Source organism: Paroedura picta, chromosome 12 (genome assembly GCF_049243985.1).
Source record: "Paroedura picta isolate Pp20150507F chromosome 12, Ppicta_v3.0, whole genome shotgun sequence".
In the NCBI taxonomy this organism is placed as follows: domain Eukaryota; kingdom Metazoa; phylum Chordata; class Lepidosauria; order Squamata; family Gekkonidae; genus Paroedura; species Paroedura picta.
Genome location: NC_135380.1, coordinates 45,566,463 through 45,584,299, shown reverse-complemented (window position 1 = coordinate 45,584,299; position 17,837 = coordinate 45,566,463). Strand labels below are relative to the sequence as shown.

The following is a 17,837-nucleotide window of genomic DNA, read 5'->3' as shown; positions in this document are numbered from 1 at the left end:
GCTTGTGTCCTTGGTCGAGGCTTCCTCTTTGCTGCCCTTTGGGGAAGGAATTTCATCTGTCAAAAAGGGGGGGGGGGAGACAAAAACCCACCAGGCAGGCCAAAAGCTAGCAGATCAGAGGGAAAGGTTCAATTGTGTTATCCTGCCTGCCCTCCGCCCACCCCACAGGGCCGCATTCACAGCCGGCCCCGACTTCTTCTGTCTCCTATAAATAGACGTGAGCTGCTGCTGCTGCTGGCCCCGCCCTCCAGCGCCCAACCCACGTCCCGCTCTCAGGAGGGAGGCCATTAGACAGCAGCACACAAAGGAGCCTGGTCATCCAAGTCTTTATTTTGTACACCTGTTCCACAGCAGGAAAACCACATTACATAGCCAGAAAGTCCCCTGATTGGTATTGCTCCCCTTTACATAAATACTGTCATTTTATATATATATATATTTTAACAAAAGGAAATTTAAAAAAGAACTAAACACACGGAGAAATTCACTTTGCCCCCCCTCCCCTGGCCGCAAACAAGGAACCAGCAGATGTCCCGATGTCCCTGGCAGAGAGACCCTCCTGCCTTCCGGAAAGTGGGATTCGCATTCAGATCCTGCTAAGAGAGCAGCACGTTTGCCCCCGAAAGCCCTTCGCGATGCCTGAACAATACCTTGGAGGGAGAACAGCCCTACGGCGCTGCCTGTGGTGCCCGAGGCCTCTGGCCAGAGAAGAAGTTCAGAGGCAAGCCCGGCAGGTCTCCTCTGCTGCTGACCTCCCAGAAATGGCCTCGCCACAGGAGTCCCCACAGGGTTGTGCGCTCCTGCTCGGCGATCACTGAAGCCCCAAGCGGTACGTAGGAGGCCAGCGCCGCAGAGAGGAGGGGTAGCGGTGGCACGGTGGCCGCATGCAGGTACAGAGTTCTACATGAGGCACGCCGCCGTTCCTCTCCACGCCTTGGGCCACGGTGATTGCCGAGGCAGCCGAACTGAGCCAAAGCAGACCCCGCTAGCAATGACGGCCCAGAAATGCCTCTTGAGTCCTGCCCTGTGGATGGAGGGGGTAGATTCCAGAGCATTTCTCTAAAACAAGAAATGAGAATTCCAGGGCCCGCTCCCATCTACATAAAGGGACAGATGCTTAAAGGGATACTTCTTAGAAAAGAGACCCTGAAATCTCTTAGGTAGCTGTAGATGCCACCTTTCCCAACAACTGCTCAGAAAACTCACAGGCCACCTTACTGGGCTACACGCACCTGCCAGAAAGTGTGGTGCTCAAGCATGCATCTCAGGCCAAGGACCCCTCCCCTGGACTTGCCCAGGACCCCCCAACCAATTGATGCAATTTACAAAGCCTTCCAAGGTCACAGGGAAGAAAGGAGCAACTTAAAGTGGACTAAAGGAATCCTACTTACGAATATAGCAATGAGGCTGGGAGAATGGAACCAACCCAGTCCATGGCCCAGAGCACACCGCCAGCCTGAAGATGCTGCAACCAGCATACAGAAAGCAACTCTCAGTGCCTGTGGTGTAAGACTGCCTTCAAAGACCCCCACCAACAGATGCTGCCCTTCCCAGTGGGAGGCGGGCATCACAGCAGCCCTCAGAGGGCCCCCCCCCAGCAGGCACAAGGACTGCAAGGGGTCTCCCCCGAGTTTCACTTTCCCGGAATGCTGGAGGCTGCTGAAAGGAATTCATGCCTGCAGTGAGCAGGAGAGCAACTCGAGTCAGCCCACACATACACAAGATATGAAGTCCAGGTAGAAAGAAATCAAGGGTGCCCCGCTAAGATGACAAGGATGTTTTCTGCACTGGTCACTGGGAGAAGAGCATTCAAGAGGAAGCTCCCTTGGGGGTATCACTCCCTTGGGTGCTGCTGCAGGCAGCCTAGAAGGCAGTGGGCGAGGCCATGCCTTGGTGCCCCAGTGGCTGCTAGGCCCCTTCTGGGCTGACCCCTGCCCCTGGGGCCACTTGCTGGGCAAATGCAAGGGCCAGCTGGCCTGGATCACAGGAACTGCTGTTCAGCTCCAATGCATTTTTCTCCCCAGCATCACAGCCAAGATCCTGCAGGGAGGACCTGTGAGGCCAGCAGGGCTGTCCCTGGGGCTTCTCTCACTGCTGCTCCCCCGGCCTCAATCTGCAGGAAGGGCAGCTGGGTGGCACAGGGGAGAGAGACTGTGGCAAGCAGAAGTTATGAGCAAACTTGTGGCAGATGGATGTGGATATGCAGCCAGTCTCTTGCAAGGTACTGATAGCAACACACACAACTGCAGTGGCAATTGGTCACTGCCCAGAAGAGATTGTGGGTTTTTTTTTGGGGGGGGGGGTTATTCTTTTAGATATCATGCTTAGAAAGTCGGGAACATTGGTGGAACAGGCCAAACAGCTGCCAGAGTCTCTCTTCCTCAGTTGCTTTCACCCACTTCAGAAGGGAACCAGGAAAGAAGGGAAAGTTAAAAGAGCTCAAGACACTCTGAGGGTTTCTCCTTGGCCCCTGCTGGAATCTGACTCACAGCCCACTGCTTCATGCAGAGGGATGTTCCACGGAGAACACACAGGAGGCTTCCTCACCATATATTGTTCTCACGGGGGGGGGGGGGGCAAAAAGGAGTGTTTTGTACACATGAGCAGTCTGAAAATGCTGCAATGCACCAAATCCTCACGCAAACATACTCCCAAGATAGGCCTGGGTCATGGAGTGGGGGCCAAAATGGGGGTGCCCATGCAGAGCTCCATGCAATGGATAATGCAACTGAGTGGGAAGAGGAGGCGGCAGCAGATGGGGCCTGCAGAACTCCCTGAATGGAACGGAGGAGCGTGCTAGCTTAGGGGGTGCTGCAAGCACCAGTGGCCAAGGAGCCTTCTCCAGGGTGGAGAGAATAATTGACTGGAGGCTTGTCCTAGGCGGCAGATCCGTCTGTGCTCCAGGGGTGTGTGTGTGGATCAGCCCAAGGCCGTGCTTGATGGGAGGGGCCCCTCTGAGCCAGAGACAGATCAGCAAGAAATGTTGTTACAAAATTCCATTACAGAATTCTCTCTGCCGTCCCCTGAAGACTTGCTGTGGACAGCTGGGACAACTTCCAGCCCTGTCATCTGGGCCAGCCCCATTGGAGAACCAACACCAACTCCTCCCATTAGCATGCTGACCTAAAACGGAGCCTCAAAACAAGGCCGGCCAGCCAGCCGGCCCCCCTCCCAGTTTGAATGGGACAGACTTAAGCTCTTTCTGCCTGTGCCATTAGTGGTGACATCTGCAAATGGGGGGGGGGGAGAGGGCAGTGAAAAGAGAGGTGCAATATGGGTATCTGACTCTCCCCCCATCCCCAGGGGGGATCAGCAACTTGTTAGGGCAGAGAGCACACTTTCCAGCTGAGAAAACAGAGTGGGGGGGGGGAAGGGTTAACCCCCTGACCCCAACCCCCCCCTTTCCCCTGCTGCTTCCTACCATTAAAAAGAGCTCCAAGGGGGACCAGGAACGACCACTGATCTCACTGATCTCGGTCTTGTAGCACCAAGACTCTGCCCTGCAGCAGGCTCCATATTTGCCACCACCAAGCTTCATGCTTGCTAGAGAGGCCCCACGAGGGCGGGGCCAGGGTGCCCATAATCATTTGTGGCAGGATGGACTCGGGGAGGGTGCCAATGGAGGGCCCTGGCTCCTTAACACCGCCAGCACTCTTGGTGGTTGGGCCAAGAACCGCTGAAGACCGCCCTCCCCTCTGAGCCACACAGCACCTGACAATGCCGAGATGTCCAGCTGATGCCTTCTTCTGGCTGCCCTCCCAAAGGAGGGCAACGGCTTCCAGCATGGCAGAACCGGGGGGCCGGCAAATCCTAAGGCCCTGAGTGCTAGCATCCCCGATGGAGAGACTGCAAGCGCAGAGGGAGGGGGGAATGACCAGTCTTGCTTCCTCTGTGAGGAGGGAGCTCGGTCCAGATGCTTTGGGCTGCCGAAGTGGCCTTGCTAGCTCCTGCCAGGATTACACAGGGAGAAAGACCTGTTCCAGGACCTGCTTTTTACAATATTGTTGGTCCACCGGGCGGGGGGACTGCCTCTTGGACAGCTGGCGGTATGCTAGAGGCCTTTGACTGGGCCAGCTCTGAGAATACCTACAGGGGTGGTATTCCAAAACCACATTTGGGTGTCCAACTGGCTGCTAAAAGCTTCACCTTAGTTGACTAACAGGGGTAGCCAACCTGTGGTCCTCCAGATGTTCATGGACTACAATTCCCATGAGCCCCTGCCAGCAAACGCTGGCAGGGGCTCATGGGAATTGTAGTCCATGGACATCTGGAGGACTACAGGTTGACTACCCCTGGACTAACCATCTACAATTAACCCTCCCACCCCCAACCAAGCCCATGGAGGTTTCTTTGGCTCACAATAAAGGGACCGCAATCATGCCCCCAGGAGTTCACAACGAGGCCCCTTGTCCAAGTTGTGCAGATCCACTGTGTCCCCCCCCCCTCTCCAGGGCCCATCCCCATCCTCTCCTGCCAAGCACAGCTGTGACAGGCCTTCTGCTCACAGGGGCCCAGGCTTCTCCTCTACTCCCTCATTTCCTCAGTCCAACAAGAACAGCAAAAGGTTCCTTCAGGAGACCTGTTCTGTCCAGAATGTCCCAAAACCCCCTGCCAGCTACGGTTTGGCAAACAATCAGCACAGAAAGGTGACCAGGGGAATCCTTGCTGCCTTTTCTTCTTCTCTTTGGGAGGCCAGATGGGGCTTGGACCCCGAGACCTGGCCCTCGAGTCCTCTGGCACCTGGCCACTTTTGGCAGAGCAGGCTCCTTTTGGAGAGTGATTCGGCATTTGACAGGTAGGTCCTCCAGGAATGCAACTGTTTCACCGATCCGCCCGCTAGGAAGCTCCAGAGCAACAGGGCTTGGTGTGTGTGTGTGTGCGTGTGTGCCATTAGGGGTATTTGAAGTCAGAATTGCTAACTTCTGTGCCTTACAAAGAAAGTGGGGAAGGGGGAGGGAGGCACACAATTGCAGCCTGATCCCATTTGATTGCACAAATTCAGAAACTACAAGCAATGCATAGAATTGACAGGATCAGGTATTTGACTCATGAGATTCAGAGGCAGAAGGGAAGGTGACTACATTACCCAGCTGCCTGCTTGGTCTCAAGAGTCCCCATTCATATGCTGAGGTCGGAAAGCTCCCTGGTCCCCAAACCATTTCTTTTAAAGGCAGTGAGAGTGCAATGCCTTCTCTCTGCAGAAGTTTACAAAAAAATCATGAAAGATCTCCCCCCCAATCCTCATGCCCATAAAACTCTGTTAACTTCCTGGCAAGCAAGGTTACGTAGCAGGGTTTGTACCTCAGGGAGGGCAGCTGATAAAATATATGCTCTGACACACGCACACACACAAATCTTACCATCCCACACTGAGAAGTCTCGTCCCCTGAAACCCAACCTCCAAACAAGGCTTCTGTCCTTTCCACAGTGGAGGGGGGGGGGGGGGTAGGGAGAATGAGGAGGTTAAAAAAAAGCCTGCCACCACCTTCCCCACCCAAGCGTCCCGCCAGCATCGGGAGAAGCCAGATTCCTCCAGACTGAGGCCAAAGGCGAAGGAGGGCTTTTGCTCTCTTGAAGAACATTGCCCCTGTCTCTCCACTGCCTCCCCACTACATTCTCCAGTTTCGATGTCAGGAAGCTTAGCAAGCTCCTTTTCTGTTTGAGAAAGTAAAAGATCAATAAATTAGAGTTTATCTGAAAGTGCTGCCTTGTCCTAAGGGCGAGGGAGGAGGTGGGAGGGAGGGAGAAAATGAATCCGTCTGTCCTTCAAGCGGTGCTTTCCCATTCTCCTCGGGACTCTGCTGAGCCATTAACCACCTTCTTGACTTTCTTCATGCCCTCCATGACGCCCGTAGTTGTCACGCTAAAAAAGAGAGAGAGAGACAGAGAGAGAAACTTTGCTCAGAGTCTACAGAGAAGTTTCAATACCAGCAGCACAGCTTATGGGTGGGGGAGAAGGAGGGAGGGGAAGGAGAGGGGAGTCTCCCGTTACAGGAGACTACTGAAGGGTACTGAAGACACTGAGCCAACAGAACTGTGCAAATTCCAGCACATTTAGGGGGAAACCTCCCTTCCTTTCGGGAACATCTTGCTTCTTAACAGGAATGACATGAAAGAGAAATTCAAACGGATCCTACATCAAAAGTTTCCTTGCATCACATTTTTATAGCATTGTCCCTCTTTTTTGGTTTCCAGAGGTCTAGGGAACCAGAATCCAAATTTTAAAGATGCCCAAACTCTTGGGCCTTTCCAGCCTGCTGTATCTGACAGCTGGTACTTGGTCTATAGGAGAGTATGAAGTTCAACAGACATGACAGGTACAAACTGAAAGTCTTTCTAGTTAGTGCAAGCAGTAGGAGTTAGAAGCACTCTTTTGCCAACTCAAGATTGCATTGAACAGATCTGTAGGTGCCTTGATTTAGAGCATCAAGCAACATGAACTCCTGATCCGTGAGGTTGACCTTGGCTGGTCTCCCTCCTGCTCCAAGTCTGAAGCACTCCTCTGCTGGCTAAAAGTTTGGGGATCAGGCCAGGAGATTCAGACTTGGAGAAATGATGCTGAAATTATATGCAAGATGCAAATTTACTTACAGTTAGATTTTACTAAGCAAGGATCAAGCTTACATAAATAGGCTAAGCTCCCATCAGCTGGGTCTTGAATGCACACATGCACAATAAAAGGTTGTTGTTAGGTGCGAAGTCCTGTCCGATTTATCGCGACCCCATGGACAATGATCCTCCAGGCCTTCCTGTCCTCTACCATTCCCCGGAGTCCATTTAAATTTGCACCGACTGCTTCAGTGACTCCATCCAGCCACCTCATTCTCTGTCGTCCCCTTCTTCTTTTGCCCTCAATCGCTCCCAGCATTAGGCTCTTCTCCAGGGAGTCCTTCCTTCTCATGAGGTGGCCAAAGTATTTGAGTTTCATCTTCAGGATCTGGCCTTCTAAGGAGCAGTCAGGGCTGATCTCTTCTAGGACTGACCGGTTTGTTCGCCTTGCAGTCCAAGGGACTCGCAAGAGTCTTCTCCAGCACCAGAGTTCAAAAGCCTCAATTCTTTGACGCTCGGCCTTCTTTATGGTCCAACTTTCGCAGCCATACATTGCAACTGGGAAGACCATAGCCTTGACTAGATGCACTTTTGTTGGCAGGATGATGTCTCTGCTTTTTAGGATGCTGTCTAGATTTGCCATAGCTTTTCTCCCCACGAGCAAGCGTCTTTTAATTTCTTTGCTGCAGTCCCCATCTGCAGTGATCTTGGAGTCCAGGAAAATAAAATCTGTCACTTCCTCCATTTCTTCACCATCAATTTGCCAGGAATTGAGAGGGCCGGATGCCATGATCTTCGTTTTCTTGATGTTGATTTTCAAGGCAACTTTTATACTCTCTTCCTTCACCAGCATCATGAGGCTCTTTAGTTCCTCTTCACTTCCTATCATTAGAGTGGTATCATTTGCATATCTGAGCTGCTTGATATTTCTCCCTGCAATCTTGATCCCAGTTTGACTCATCTAACCCCGCCTTTCTCATGATGTGCTCCACATAAAGGTTAAATAGGCAAGGCGACAGTAAACAGCCTTGCTGAACTTTCTCAATTTTGAACCAATCAGTGATTCCATGTCCGGTTCTCACTAGCTTTCTCCATGATCCTGCGTATGTTGGCAATTTGATCTCTAGTTCCTCTGCCTCTTTGAAATCCTGCCTGTACTTCTGGAAGTTCTCGCTCCACATATTGCATAATTTCTTTGCTGCAGTGTCCATCTGCAGTGATCGTGGAGCCCAAGAAAATAAAATCTGTCACTACCTCCATTTCTTCCCCATCAATTTGCCAGGAATTGAGAGGGCCGGATGCCATGATCTTCGATTTTTTGATGTTGAGTTTCAACGCAACTTTTACACTCTCTTCCTTCACCCGCATCATGAGGCTCTTTAGTTCCTCTTCATTTTCTGCCATTAGAGTGGTATCATCTGCATATCTGAGGTTGTTGATATTTCTCCCTGCAATCTTAATCCCAAATTGTGACTCATCTAACCCCGCCTTTCTCATGATGTGCTCCACATACAAGTTAAATAAACAAGGCAACGGTATACAGCCTTGCTGAACTCCTTTCTCAATTTTGAACCAATCAGTGATTCCATGCCTGGTTCTCAATCTTGGTTCTTGACCTGATGTTCTGATGGATAGGTTGAAGGACTGCAATCTGGATTTTCAGATAGTTAGGTGGATAGGGAATTGGTTAGAGAACCGCACTCAAAGAGTTGTTGTCAATGGTGTTTCATCAGACTGGAGAGAGGTGAGTAGCGGGGTACCTCAGGGTTCGGTGCTCGGCCCGGTACTTTTTAACATATTTATTAATGATCTAGATGAGGGGGTGGAGGGACTACTCATCAAGTTTGCAGATGACACCAAATTGGGAGGACTGGCAAATACTCCGGAAGATAGAGACAGAGTTCAACGAGATCTGAACACAATGGAAAAATGGGCAAATGAGAACAAGATGCAATTTAATAAAGATAAGTGTAAAGTTCTGCATCTGGGTCAGAAAAATGAAAAGCATGCCTACTGGATGGGGGATACGCTTCTAGGTAGCACTGTGTGTGAACGAGACCTTGGGGTACTTGTGGATTGTAAACTAAACATGAGCAGGCAGTGTGATGCAGCGGTAAAAAAGGCAAATGCCATTTTGGGCTGTATCAACAGAGGCATCACATCAAAATCACAAGATGTCATAGTCCCATTTTATACGGCACTGGTCAGACCACACCTGGAGTACTGTGTGCAGTTCTGGAGGCCTCACTTCAAAAAGAACGTAGATAAAATTGAAAGGGTACAGAGGAGAGCGACGAAGATGATCTGGGGCCAAGGGACCAAGCCCTATGAAGATAGGTTGAGGGACTTGGGAATGTTCAGCCTGGAGAAAAGGAGGTTGAGAGGGGACATGATAGCCCTCTTTAAGTATTTGAAAGGTTGTCACTTGGAGGAGGGCAGGATGCTGTTTCTGCTGGCTGCAGAGGAGAGGACACGCAGTAATGGGTTTAAACTTCAAGTACAACGATATAGGCTAGATATCAGGAAAAAGTTTTTCACAGTCAGAGTAGTTCAGCAGTGGAATAGGCTGCCTAAGGAGGTGGTGAGCTCCCCCTCACTGGAAGTCTTCAAGCAAAGGTTGGATACACACTTTTCTTGGATGCTTTAGGATGCTTAGGGCTAATCCTGCGTTGAGCAGGGGGTTGGACTAGATGGCCTGTATGGCCCCTTCCAACTCTATGATTCTATGATTCTATGATTCTATGATTCTATGACCTGCATATAGGTTTCTCAAGAGACAAATAAGATGCTCTGGCATTCCCATCTCTTTAAGAACTTGCCACAATTTGTTGTGCTCCACACAATCAAACGCTTTAGCATAGTCAATGAAGCAGAAGTAAATGTTCTTCTGGAACTCCTTAGCTTTCTCCATGATCCAGCGTATGTTCGCAATTTGATCTCTAGTTCCTCTGCCTCTCTGAAATCATGCCTGTACTTCTGGAGGTTCTCGGTCCATATATTGCTGGAGCCTAGCTTGTAGGATTTTGAGCATAACTTTGCTAGCATGAGAAATGAGTGCAATGGTGTCGTAGTTTGAACATTCTTTGGCATTGCCCTTCTTTGGGATTGGAATGTAAACTGACCTTTTCCAAACCTATGGCCACTGTTGAGTTTTCCAAATTTGCTGGCATATTGAGTGTAGCACTTTTACTGCATCGTCTTTTAAGGTTCTGAAAAGTTCAACTGGAATGCTGTCACCTCCACTAGCTTTATTGTTGCTCAGACTTCCTAAGGCCCATTTGACTTCACATTCCAGGATCTTTGGCTCCAGGTCAGTGACTACCCCATTGTGGTTATCAGGGATGTTAAGCTCGCTCTTGTATAGTTCTTCTGTATAATTTTGCCACCTTTTAAAAATCTCCCCTGCTTCTGTTAGGTCCCTACCATTTTGGTCCTTTATCACAGTGGTCCCCAACCTTTTTCAGGCTGGGGACTGGTAGCAGTAGGGAGGGCGATTGCCCGGCCACGCATGCGCCATGCACGTGCGCGTCCCTGCTTCAGCCTCCCCCCCTCTCACAGTAAGAAGCTTGCCAGGCCGCAAAGTTGCACCCTGGGAAGTTTCTTACTGCGGGGGGGGGGGGGGAGCGGCAGCCCGGTGGTTGGGGACCACTGCTTTATCATACCCATCTTTGCATGAAATGTTCTCTTCATAGCTCCAATTTTCTAGAAGAGATCTCTGGTCCTTCCTATTCTATTGTTTTCTTTTATGTTTTTGCACTGCTCATTTAAGAAGGCATTCTTATATCTTCTAGCTATTCTCTGGAATTCATCATTCAGTTGGGTGTATCTTTCTCTTTCTCCCTTGCCTTTCACTTCCCTTCTCTCCTCAGCTATTTGTAAAGCTTCCTCAGCCAGCCATTTTGCTTTCTTGCATTTCTTTTTCTTTGGGATGGTTTTAGTTGCAACCTCTTGTACAATGTAGCGAACCTCCATCCATAGTTCTTCAGGCACTCTGTCTATCAGATCTAATTCCTAAATCTATTTGTTACCTCTACTGTATATTCATTAGGGATATGATTTAGTTCATAGCTGAGTGGCCTAGTGCTTTTCCCAACTTTCTTCAATTTGAGCCTAAATTTTGCAACAAGAAGCTGATGAACTGAATCACAATCGGCTCTTGGTCTTGTTTTTATTGACTTTATTGAACTTCTCCATCTTTGGCTGCAGAGCACATAGTCAATCTGATTTCTGTGTTGACCGTCTGGTGTCGTCCATGTGTAGAGTCATCTCTTGGGTTGTTGGAAAAGAGTGTTTGCTATGACCATTGTATTCTCTTGACAAAATTCTACTAGCCTGTGCCCTGCTTAATTTTGTACTCCAAGGCCAAACTTGCCTGTTATCCTGGTTATCTTTTGGCTTCCTACTTTATCATTCCAATCCCCCATGATGATAAGCGCATCATTTTTTGGCGTTGCTTCTAGAAGGTGTTGTATGGCTTCATATAAGGTAAAGTATGATATGAATCAAGAGTATAATATATTTTAGACTTAAGGTTAATAATGATTAATATAGTACTATACTTGCTTAATATGATTAATATACTACTTGTATTATATTGAACATGGAATCACTGATTGGTTCAAAATTGAGAAAGGAGTTCGGCAAGGCTGTATACTGTCGCCTTGCCTATTTAACTTGTATGCGGAGCACATCATGAGAAAGGCGGGATTAGAGGAGTCACAAATTGGGATCAAGATTGCAGGGAGAAATATCAACAACCTCAGATATGCAGATGATACCACTCTAATGTCAGAAAGCAAAGAGGAACTAAAGAGCCTGTTGATGCGGGTGAAGGAGTGCAAAAGTTGGCTTGAAACTCAACATCAAGAAAACAAAGATCATGGCATCCGGCCCTCTCAATTCCTGGCAAATAGATGGGGAAGAAATGGAGGTAGTGACAGATTTTATTTTCCTGGGCTCCAAGATTACTGCAGATGGGGACTGCAGCAAAGAAATTAAAAGACGCTTGCTCTTGGGGAGGAAAGCTATGGCAAATCTAGACAGCATCCTAAAAAGCAGAGACATCACCCTGCCAACAAAAGTGCATCTAGTCAAGGCTATGGTATTCCCAGTTGCAATGTATGGCTGCGAAAGTTGGACCATAAGGAAGACCGAGCGTCAAAGAATTGAGGCTTTTGAACTCTGGTGCTGGAGAAGACTCTTGCGAGTCCCTTGGACTGCAAGGCGAACAAACCGGTCAGTCCTAGAAGAGATCAGCCCTGACTGTTCCTTAGAAGGCCAGATCCTGAAGATGAAACTCAAATACTTTGGCCACCTCATGAGAAGGAAGGACTCCCTGGAGAAGAGCCTAATGCTGGGAGTGATTGAGGGCAAAAGAAGAAGGGAACGACAGAGAATGAGGTGGCTGGATGGAGGCACTGAAGCAGTAGGTGCAAACTTAAATGGAGTCTGGGGAATGGAAGAGGACAGGAGGGCCTGGAGGATCATTGTCCATGAGGTTGCAATGGGTCAGACACGACTTCGCACCTAACAACAACAATTATACTTGCAGGTTTAAATTCTCAATACTTATTGATAAATATACTGAAGACTCAGAGGTAGGGAGGTCTCTTTACTTATTGGATTTATTGTCATAATTTCTTTTGATATTGTAAGAATAATTCTTATTTAATGTTCAGGACTTGTCACTGATGAAAGAATCTCAATGAAAACGGATATTACCTGGAATTCTGTTTTGACAGAAGTCCTACAGAATAAAGAAATAAGGAGAACTACAAAAAAGGACACTCTTCTTTCTTTTATGAATATATTTATTATATTGCCAGTGGATAGGTCTGTTTCTCTCTGTTCACAACACAGAAAAATCACCTGCCAAATTGGGAGGGGGCGGAGAGAAGAATAAGATGACCTGATCTTTATACCCACGTTTCACTATTCGAAGGAGCCTCAGAATGGCTGACAAACTTCTCCTCTCCACAACAGACACCCTGTGAGGAAGGTGAGGCTGAGACACCTCTGAGGGAACTGGGACTGGGCCACGGTCACCCATCTAGATGTACGTGGAAGAGGAGTGGGAATCTGGCTCTACGCATCAGAGGCCGCTGCTCTTAACCCATATACCAAGCTGGCTCTCAAGGAGAGAGGGAGAAAAAGGAATATGGTCACAACTATTTGCTTCCGGGATGAGGAGAAGAAGAGGAAGAGGAAGAGAGAGGAAGAAGAGGAAGAGTTGGTTCTTATATGCCGCTTTTCCCTACCCGAAGGAGGCTCAAAGCGGCTTACAGTCGCCTTCCCTTTCCTCTCCCCACAACAGACACCCTGTGGGGTGGGTGAGGCTGAGAGAGCCCTGATATCACTGCCCGGTCAGAACAGTTTTATCAGTGCCATGGCGAGCCCAAGGTCACCCAGCTGGCTGCATGTGGGGGAGGGTAGAATCGAACCTGGCTTGCCAGGTTAGAAGTCCGCCCACCTAACCACTACACCAAACTGGCTCTTAGAGGGCAAACACAATCAAAGCAAATACCTACTGGAAGACATTAAAATAGACAGGCTGGTTAAGATTTTTACACAGCTTCTTGTGGGCTCAGTGGAGGGTATAAGGATGGAAGAGGCAAAAAGAAAAGCGGGAACAGGTCATCATCAACCAGACTGAAAGAGCTCGTAACGTCAAACTCAGATATCGAGACATTTAACAGCGTCTGGAAATTCAATGATCAAATTACAGTTTTGGGCGGCCATTAGCTGAATATTAAGTCGTTCAGGGGTTGAAGGAAATTTAACACAAGATAAAAAATGTGGGGGAATCTGAAAAGTTCACACTTGAGGACAGAGGGCCTGAAGCAGCAACACAACTACAAGGGGACTGGGCGTTGGAAGGGGCTTTCAGGGACATCTAATCCAACCCCCTACACAATGCAGGAACTCACAACTCCCTGCCCACCCACAGTGACCCCAATTTCATGGCCAAGTGATCTCCCCACACACCAAAAATCTCCAGAATCCAGCCTGGCCTGGAGGAAATTCACCTACCATCCCACAGTGGCCAGCAGCAATTCTCTGGGGATGCAAGGAAGGGCCATAAGAGACAACCACTGGCACACCCCTTCCTGCCCACCCGGAATTAGCCCCTGCTGAGAGTTCCCCAGACCGAGCTGGATGGCTGGTCACTCATGAAGTCATCATGAGTCGAAAGGACTTGATGGAACCGCCCAGCTGTGGGGGCCGGAGGCTAAAGAGGAAGCGCCCTCTGGTGCCTACACTGGATTCTCCTCCTGTGGGACAAGGAAGGAGCTCTGACAATTGCAAAAAAAAAGAGGCGGCAGACGGCAGCACTTGCTCATGAGCACACCTTTGCTGGAGCTGCACCCCAAGGGGGAGGCTGTTGGTAGTCTGTTAGATCCGACCAAAGACCCATGTGGGTCTGCAGCTCTGTTCCAACAGTGGTTAGCCAGATGCTCCTGCAAGCACCACAAAAATGGCAATGGTCGCCCCCTTTCCCCACCTGGCCAGAGCCCCTGTTATTTTGAGACAACCCACTGCAACAAAAGATACTTCCATTTTGCTTTCAGAGATGATTCTCAAATCTCCCTGAGTGTGTTTTGCCACTGGACCAAACGGATAGGGTCCCTGACCTGATCTTGCACGGTAGCCCAATCGTGTCAGGGAAGTGAAGCAGGGCAAGCCTGGCCCGTGCTTGGAAGTCAGTCAGGGTCAGCCACCTCACACCCATCTCCTGCCCAGGAAGGCTTTGGTGTAGTGAGGAGTGCAGACTTCTAATCTGGTGAGCCAGGTTTGATTCCCCGCTCCCCCACATGCAGCCAGCTGGATGGCCTTGGGCTCGCCATGGCACTGATAGAGCTGTTCTGACCAAGCAGTGATATCAGGGCTCTCTCAGCCTCACCTACCTCACAGGGTGTCTGTTGTGGGGAGAGGAAAGGGAAGGCGATTGTAAGCCGCTTTGAGACTCCTTCAGGTAGAGAAAAGTGGCATGTAAGAACCAACTCTTCTTCTTCTTTGGTAAGTCGGTGGCCATCTGATGGCCCTTCCCCCCTTGCTCCCCAGACCAAACCAGTTGTCCCCAACCTCTCGGAGTGCTTTTCTTCTTTCTGCTCTGGCAGACTCGGAGGCATGTAGCATTGGAACAGCTGAATGCAAAGAACATCTTTTTCCTGCTCATCATAACTGGGAAATGCAGGCTGCACCAAACAGATCCAGGGCATAAGCGAAGGATGACACACCTCGGCCATGCTGCCCCCCCCCCCCCTGCCAGGGCCCAGGGTACAAGGTTACCACCAACAAGCCCTGCCCACTTGCAATTTCCTATTTTGGAACACTCAAGAGGGAAAAGCGGCTTTCTGAAGAAATGTGATTAATCCTCGACCCCAGGTGCCCTTCCAGGCAGAGGGGCTTCCAGAAACCGAAATGGCTTCCCTGCATCAGCTGAAAGGAGCATCTGGTGGAAGCCCTCCTCTGCTTAAGAATGGGGGGGGGGCATCTGCTGTTAAGCAAAAGGAAGTGGGTGAAAAGGGAGGATTAGACGGAGGCCTTGCCCATATTTATGCTGCCGACTCAACCAGGAAAACTGTATGAAAGGAGGGAGTTGGCTGTTGTCTTTGCTTGAATGGGATCCAATAAGGAGTGAGCGCCGATGGGCAAGTGCCTCTGGCCCTCCAAATGCCAGCGCATACGCATTTAATGCATTGGGTTTCCAATCCTCCTGTCCTCCAAGGGGCCTGGGCTACTGCAGTCCCGTTTCCCGCCGTGAGGCAGGCGACGGGGAGGACGGGGAGGGAGGCCCAGTGGGCCCACACGGAATCAAGGCCTGGTCAAGCATGCAGACCCATGCCTACCCAGCCCTGGTCACCGCACCTCAAAAGAGCTGGGGAAAAGGGCCGAAAAGGATAACTGAAATGATTACAGGGATGGAACACCTTCCCTATGAAGAAAAGGTTAAAGAGGTGAGGGGCCTGGGATAGAAAGGCAGAGAACCAAGTCCCTTCCCGCACTCTCACAATACAAGGACTCCTGGGTTTTAGCCACTATGGGGCACAGAGTATTGGACTAAATGGGCCATTGGCCTTATCCAGTATGGCTACTCTTATGTACATAAACCCATGCATGACCCCCCCCCCCTTCCCTGGCTGGTGTTTGTCTCAGTGTTTGTGACCCTGAAAGGCTGGCTGGCAGCAGCTTCCCACTGGAGCGTCTGAGTGCGCCTTCCACTCTCTCTTTGCCACATGGCTCTGCCACTGAGCCTGCTGCTGCTGCTCCTGCCGGCAGCACTTCCCCTCCGACAACAAATGGGGTAAATCTGGAGAGGCCGCTCTAGGCTTGCAACCTCCTCTCCAATGCCTGCGACTTGAGCCCTGGAGAAAGGCAGAGTCTGTCTGGTGTGGTGAGACAAAAACAAAGTAGAACGTGGCAAGAGGAGAAGGACCGGCTTCTCGGGGAGGGCGGGGGCCAAGGACGCCCAGCAAGCTTGTGGCTGAGGCAGGAGTGGTTCTCCCCCTCCCTACTGCAAGGATGAAGGCACTGGCTCCTCTGGCTGAGCTGTAGCTGCTTTCGCGGTGATAGGAAGGGAAGAGAATCGGCATAAGCCAAAGGCTGCCATGCTCATTCCAATTACGGAAGGACTCTGCAGGGCTGGGGTGAACGACAGGCCGGCAACAGCCATGCAGATTGGGCAGAGGAAAGTACAGTTCTGGAGGCCTTGCTTCAAAAATATGTGGACAAATTTGAGAGGGTGCAGAAGAGAGCAATGAGAATGATCCAAAGGCTGAGGGACTTGGGAGAAGAGCAGGCTGGGAGGGGACATAATTGCTGCCTTTCCGTATTTTAGAGGTTGACACTTAAAGGGCAGGGAGCGGTTCCTGTTGGCAGCAGAGGAGAGGGCTTGTAGGAATGGGCTTAAATTACATGTAGAATGACATCAGGCAGATAGCAGGAAAACCGTTTTCACAGATCCTGGCCATTCGTTTGGGTGGGTCAGCAGCAGACATTGCTCGGGGGCTGTTCCCAGGCAAGCAACTGTAGTCCCTAGCTCAGGAGGAGGAGAGGCCTTGGAAGGCCAACAGGGCTTTGCCAGCTTCCCACACGCCTATCCTTCTATACTCAATTCTGCATGTAGCTCCCAGTTTCCACCATCACTAGCTCCTGGTGCCAAGCTAAACCTGCATAGCGGGATTTGGGGAGGGATTAACTCAGTGGAAGAGCATCTGCTTGGCATGCAGAAGGCCCCAGGTTCAAGTGTTAACATCTCCAATTAAAAGGCTCTCCTGACAGGAGGATCAAGTGAAAGACCTTAACTGGACGCCCTGGAGAGCTTCTGCCAGTCTAAGGAGACAAGACTGACCTAGAAGGACTCATGGCCTGATTTCTGTGGCTTAATTCACTCCTTTGTCTGAAATAAAACTCCTTGGAGCCATTTTCATGTAGGCAAGGGAACTTTCCCCACTGCAAAGGTGGGGTTTTTTTTGGAGAAGGGTATGGCTGCAAGATTCATGGCAGACTAGTAGAATGTGGCATCCATCTTCACTGCAATGTCACAGTCAGAAGAGATGGACCTGGGCTTTTCCTGCCTGAAAATAGCATTTTATGGTGTGTATTATGTGCCACAGTTTCAGCTTTCTTGAAAGAAATTCTCCGGAAGGTCAGACTGAAAGTCTCTGCAAGCCAGCTCAGACATCTGGAAGGATTACTGATCCTCCTCTGTGGATTTAAAACTAGCCGTTCAGGCCCAGGCTTCAGAGAAACACAAGCACAAGCCAGAGTTCCCCAGTGTCTCCCACGATCCTTCTGCGGGGTTGGGGGGACAGAAGAGTCTAATCGGGAGATGCTGGAGCCAGTCGACACACAGAACATGTAACAGAACAGCCCTCGCTAGGGATCTCATCATAGCCTGCCTTGACATAAGTGGCTCCAGCTAGCCTGATCTCCTCCTACCCTGCAAGCAAGGCAGGGTTAGCGCTCTGATTAGTACTTGGATGGGAGACCTCCAAGGATGTCCAGGATCACAGAGAGGCAGGCAGTGGCAAAAGCACCTCTGCCCTGAAGGCCCCACGGGGCCCTCCTGTTGGCTGCCACTGAACGGCACTTTCCAGCACCCTCTATTTGTTTATCTCTTTATTATCTTTATAGACCGCCCTCCCGGGAGGCTTGACTGACTGCAGGGACATGGAAGGAGAGGCCTCGGCAGCCACGCTTTCCATGTGGGACTCTCAGGACTCGTCAGGGGCCCGGTGGTTCCCACAGCAGAGATCCTGGGGCCAAGGCCCCACCCAGACCACCGA

The 17,837-nt window shown here is 50.2% G+C and overlaps 1 protein-coding gene across 1 annotated transcript in view; it reads right to left on the bottom strand.

The window, feature by feature from the left end:
• Nucleotides 1–309: 309 nt before the first annotated feature.
• Nucleotides 310–17,837, bottom strand: part of GPR107 (G protein-coupled receptor 107) — a 75,105-nt gene continuing 57,577 nt past the window's right edge. The window contains exon 18 of the mRNA XM_077304901.1: nt 310–5,863. Coding sequence (XP_077161016.1) covers nt 5,767–5,863 — 97 coding nt within the window. The 3' untranslated portion in view covers nt 310–5,766. The remainder of the gene's footprint in view (nt 5,864–17,837) is intronic.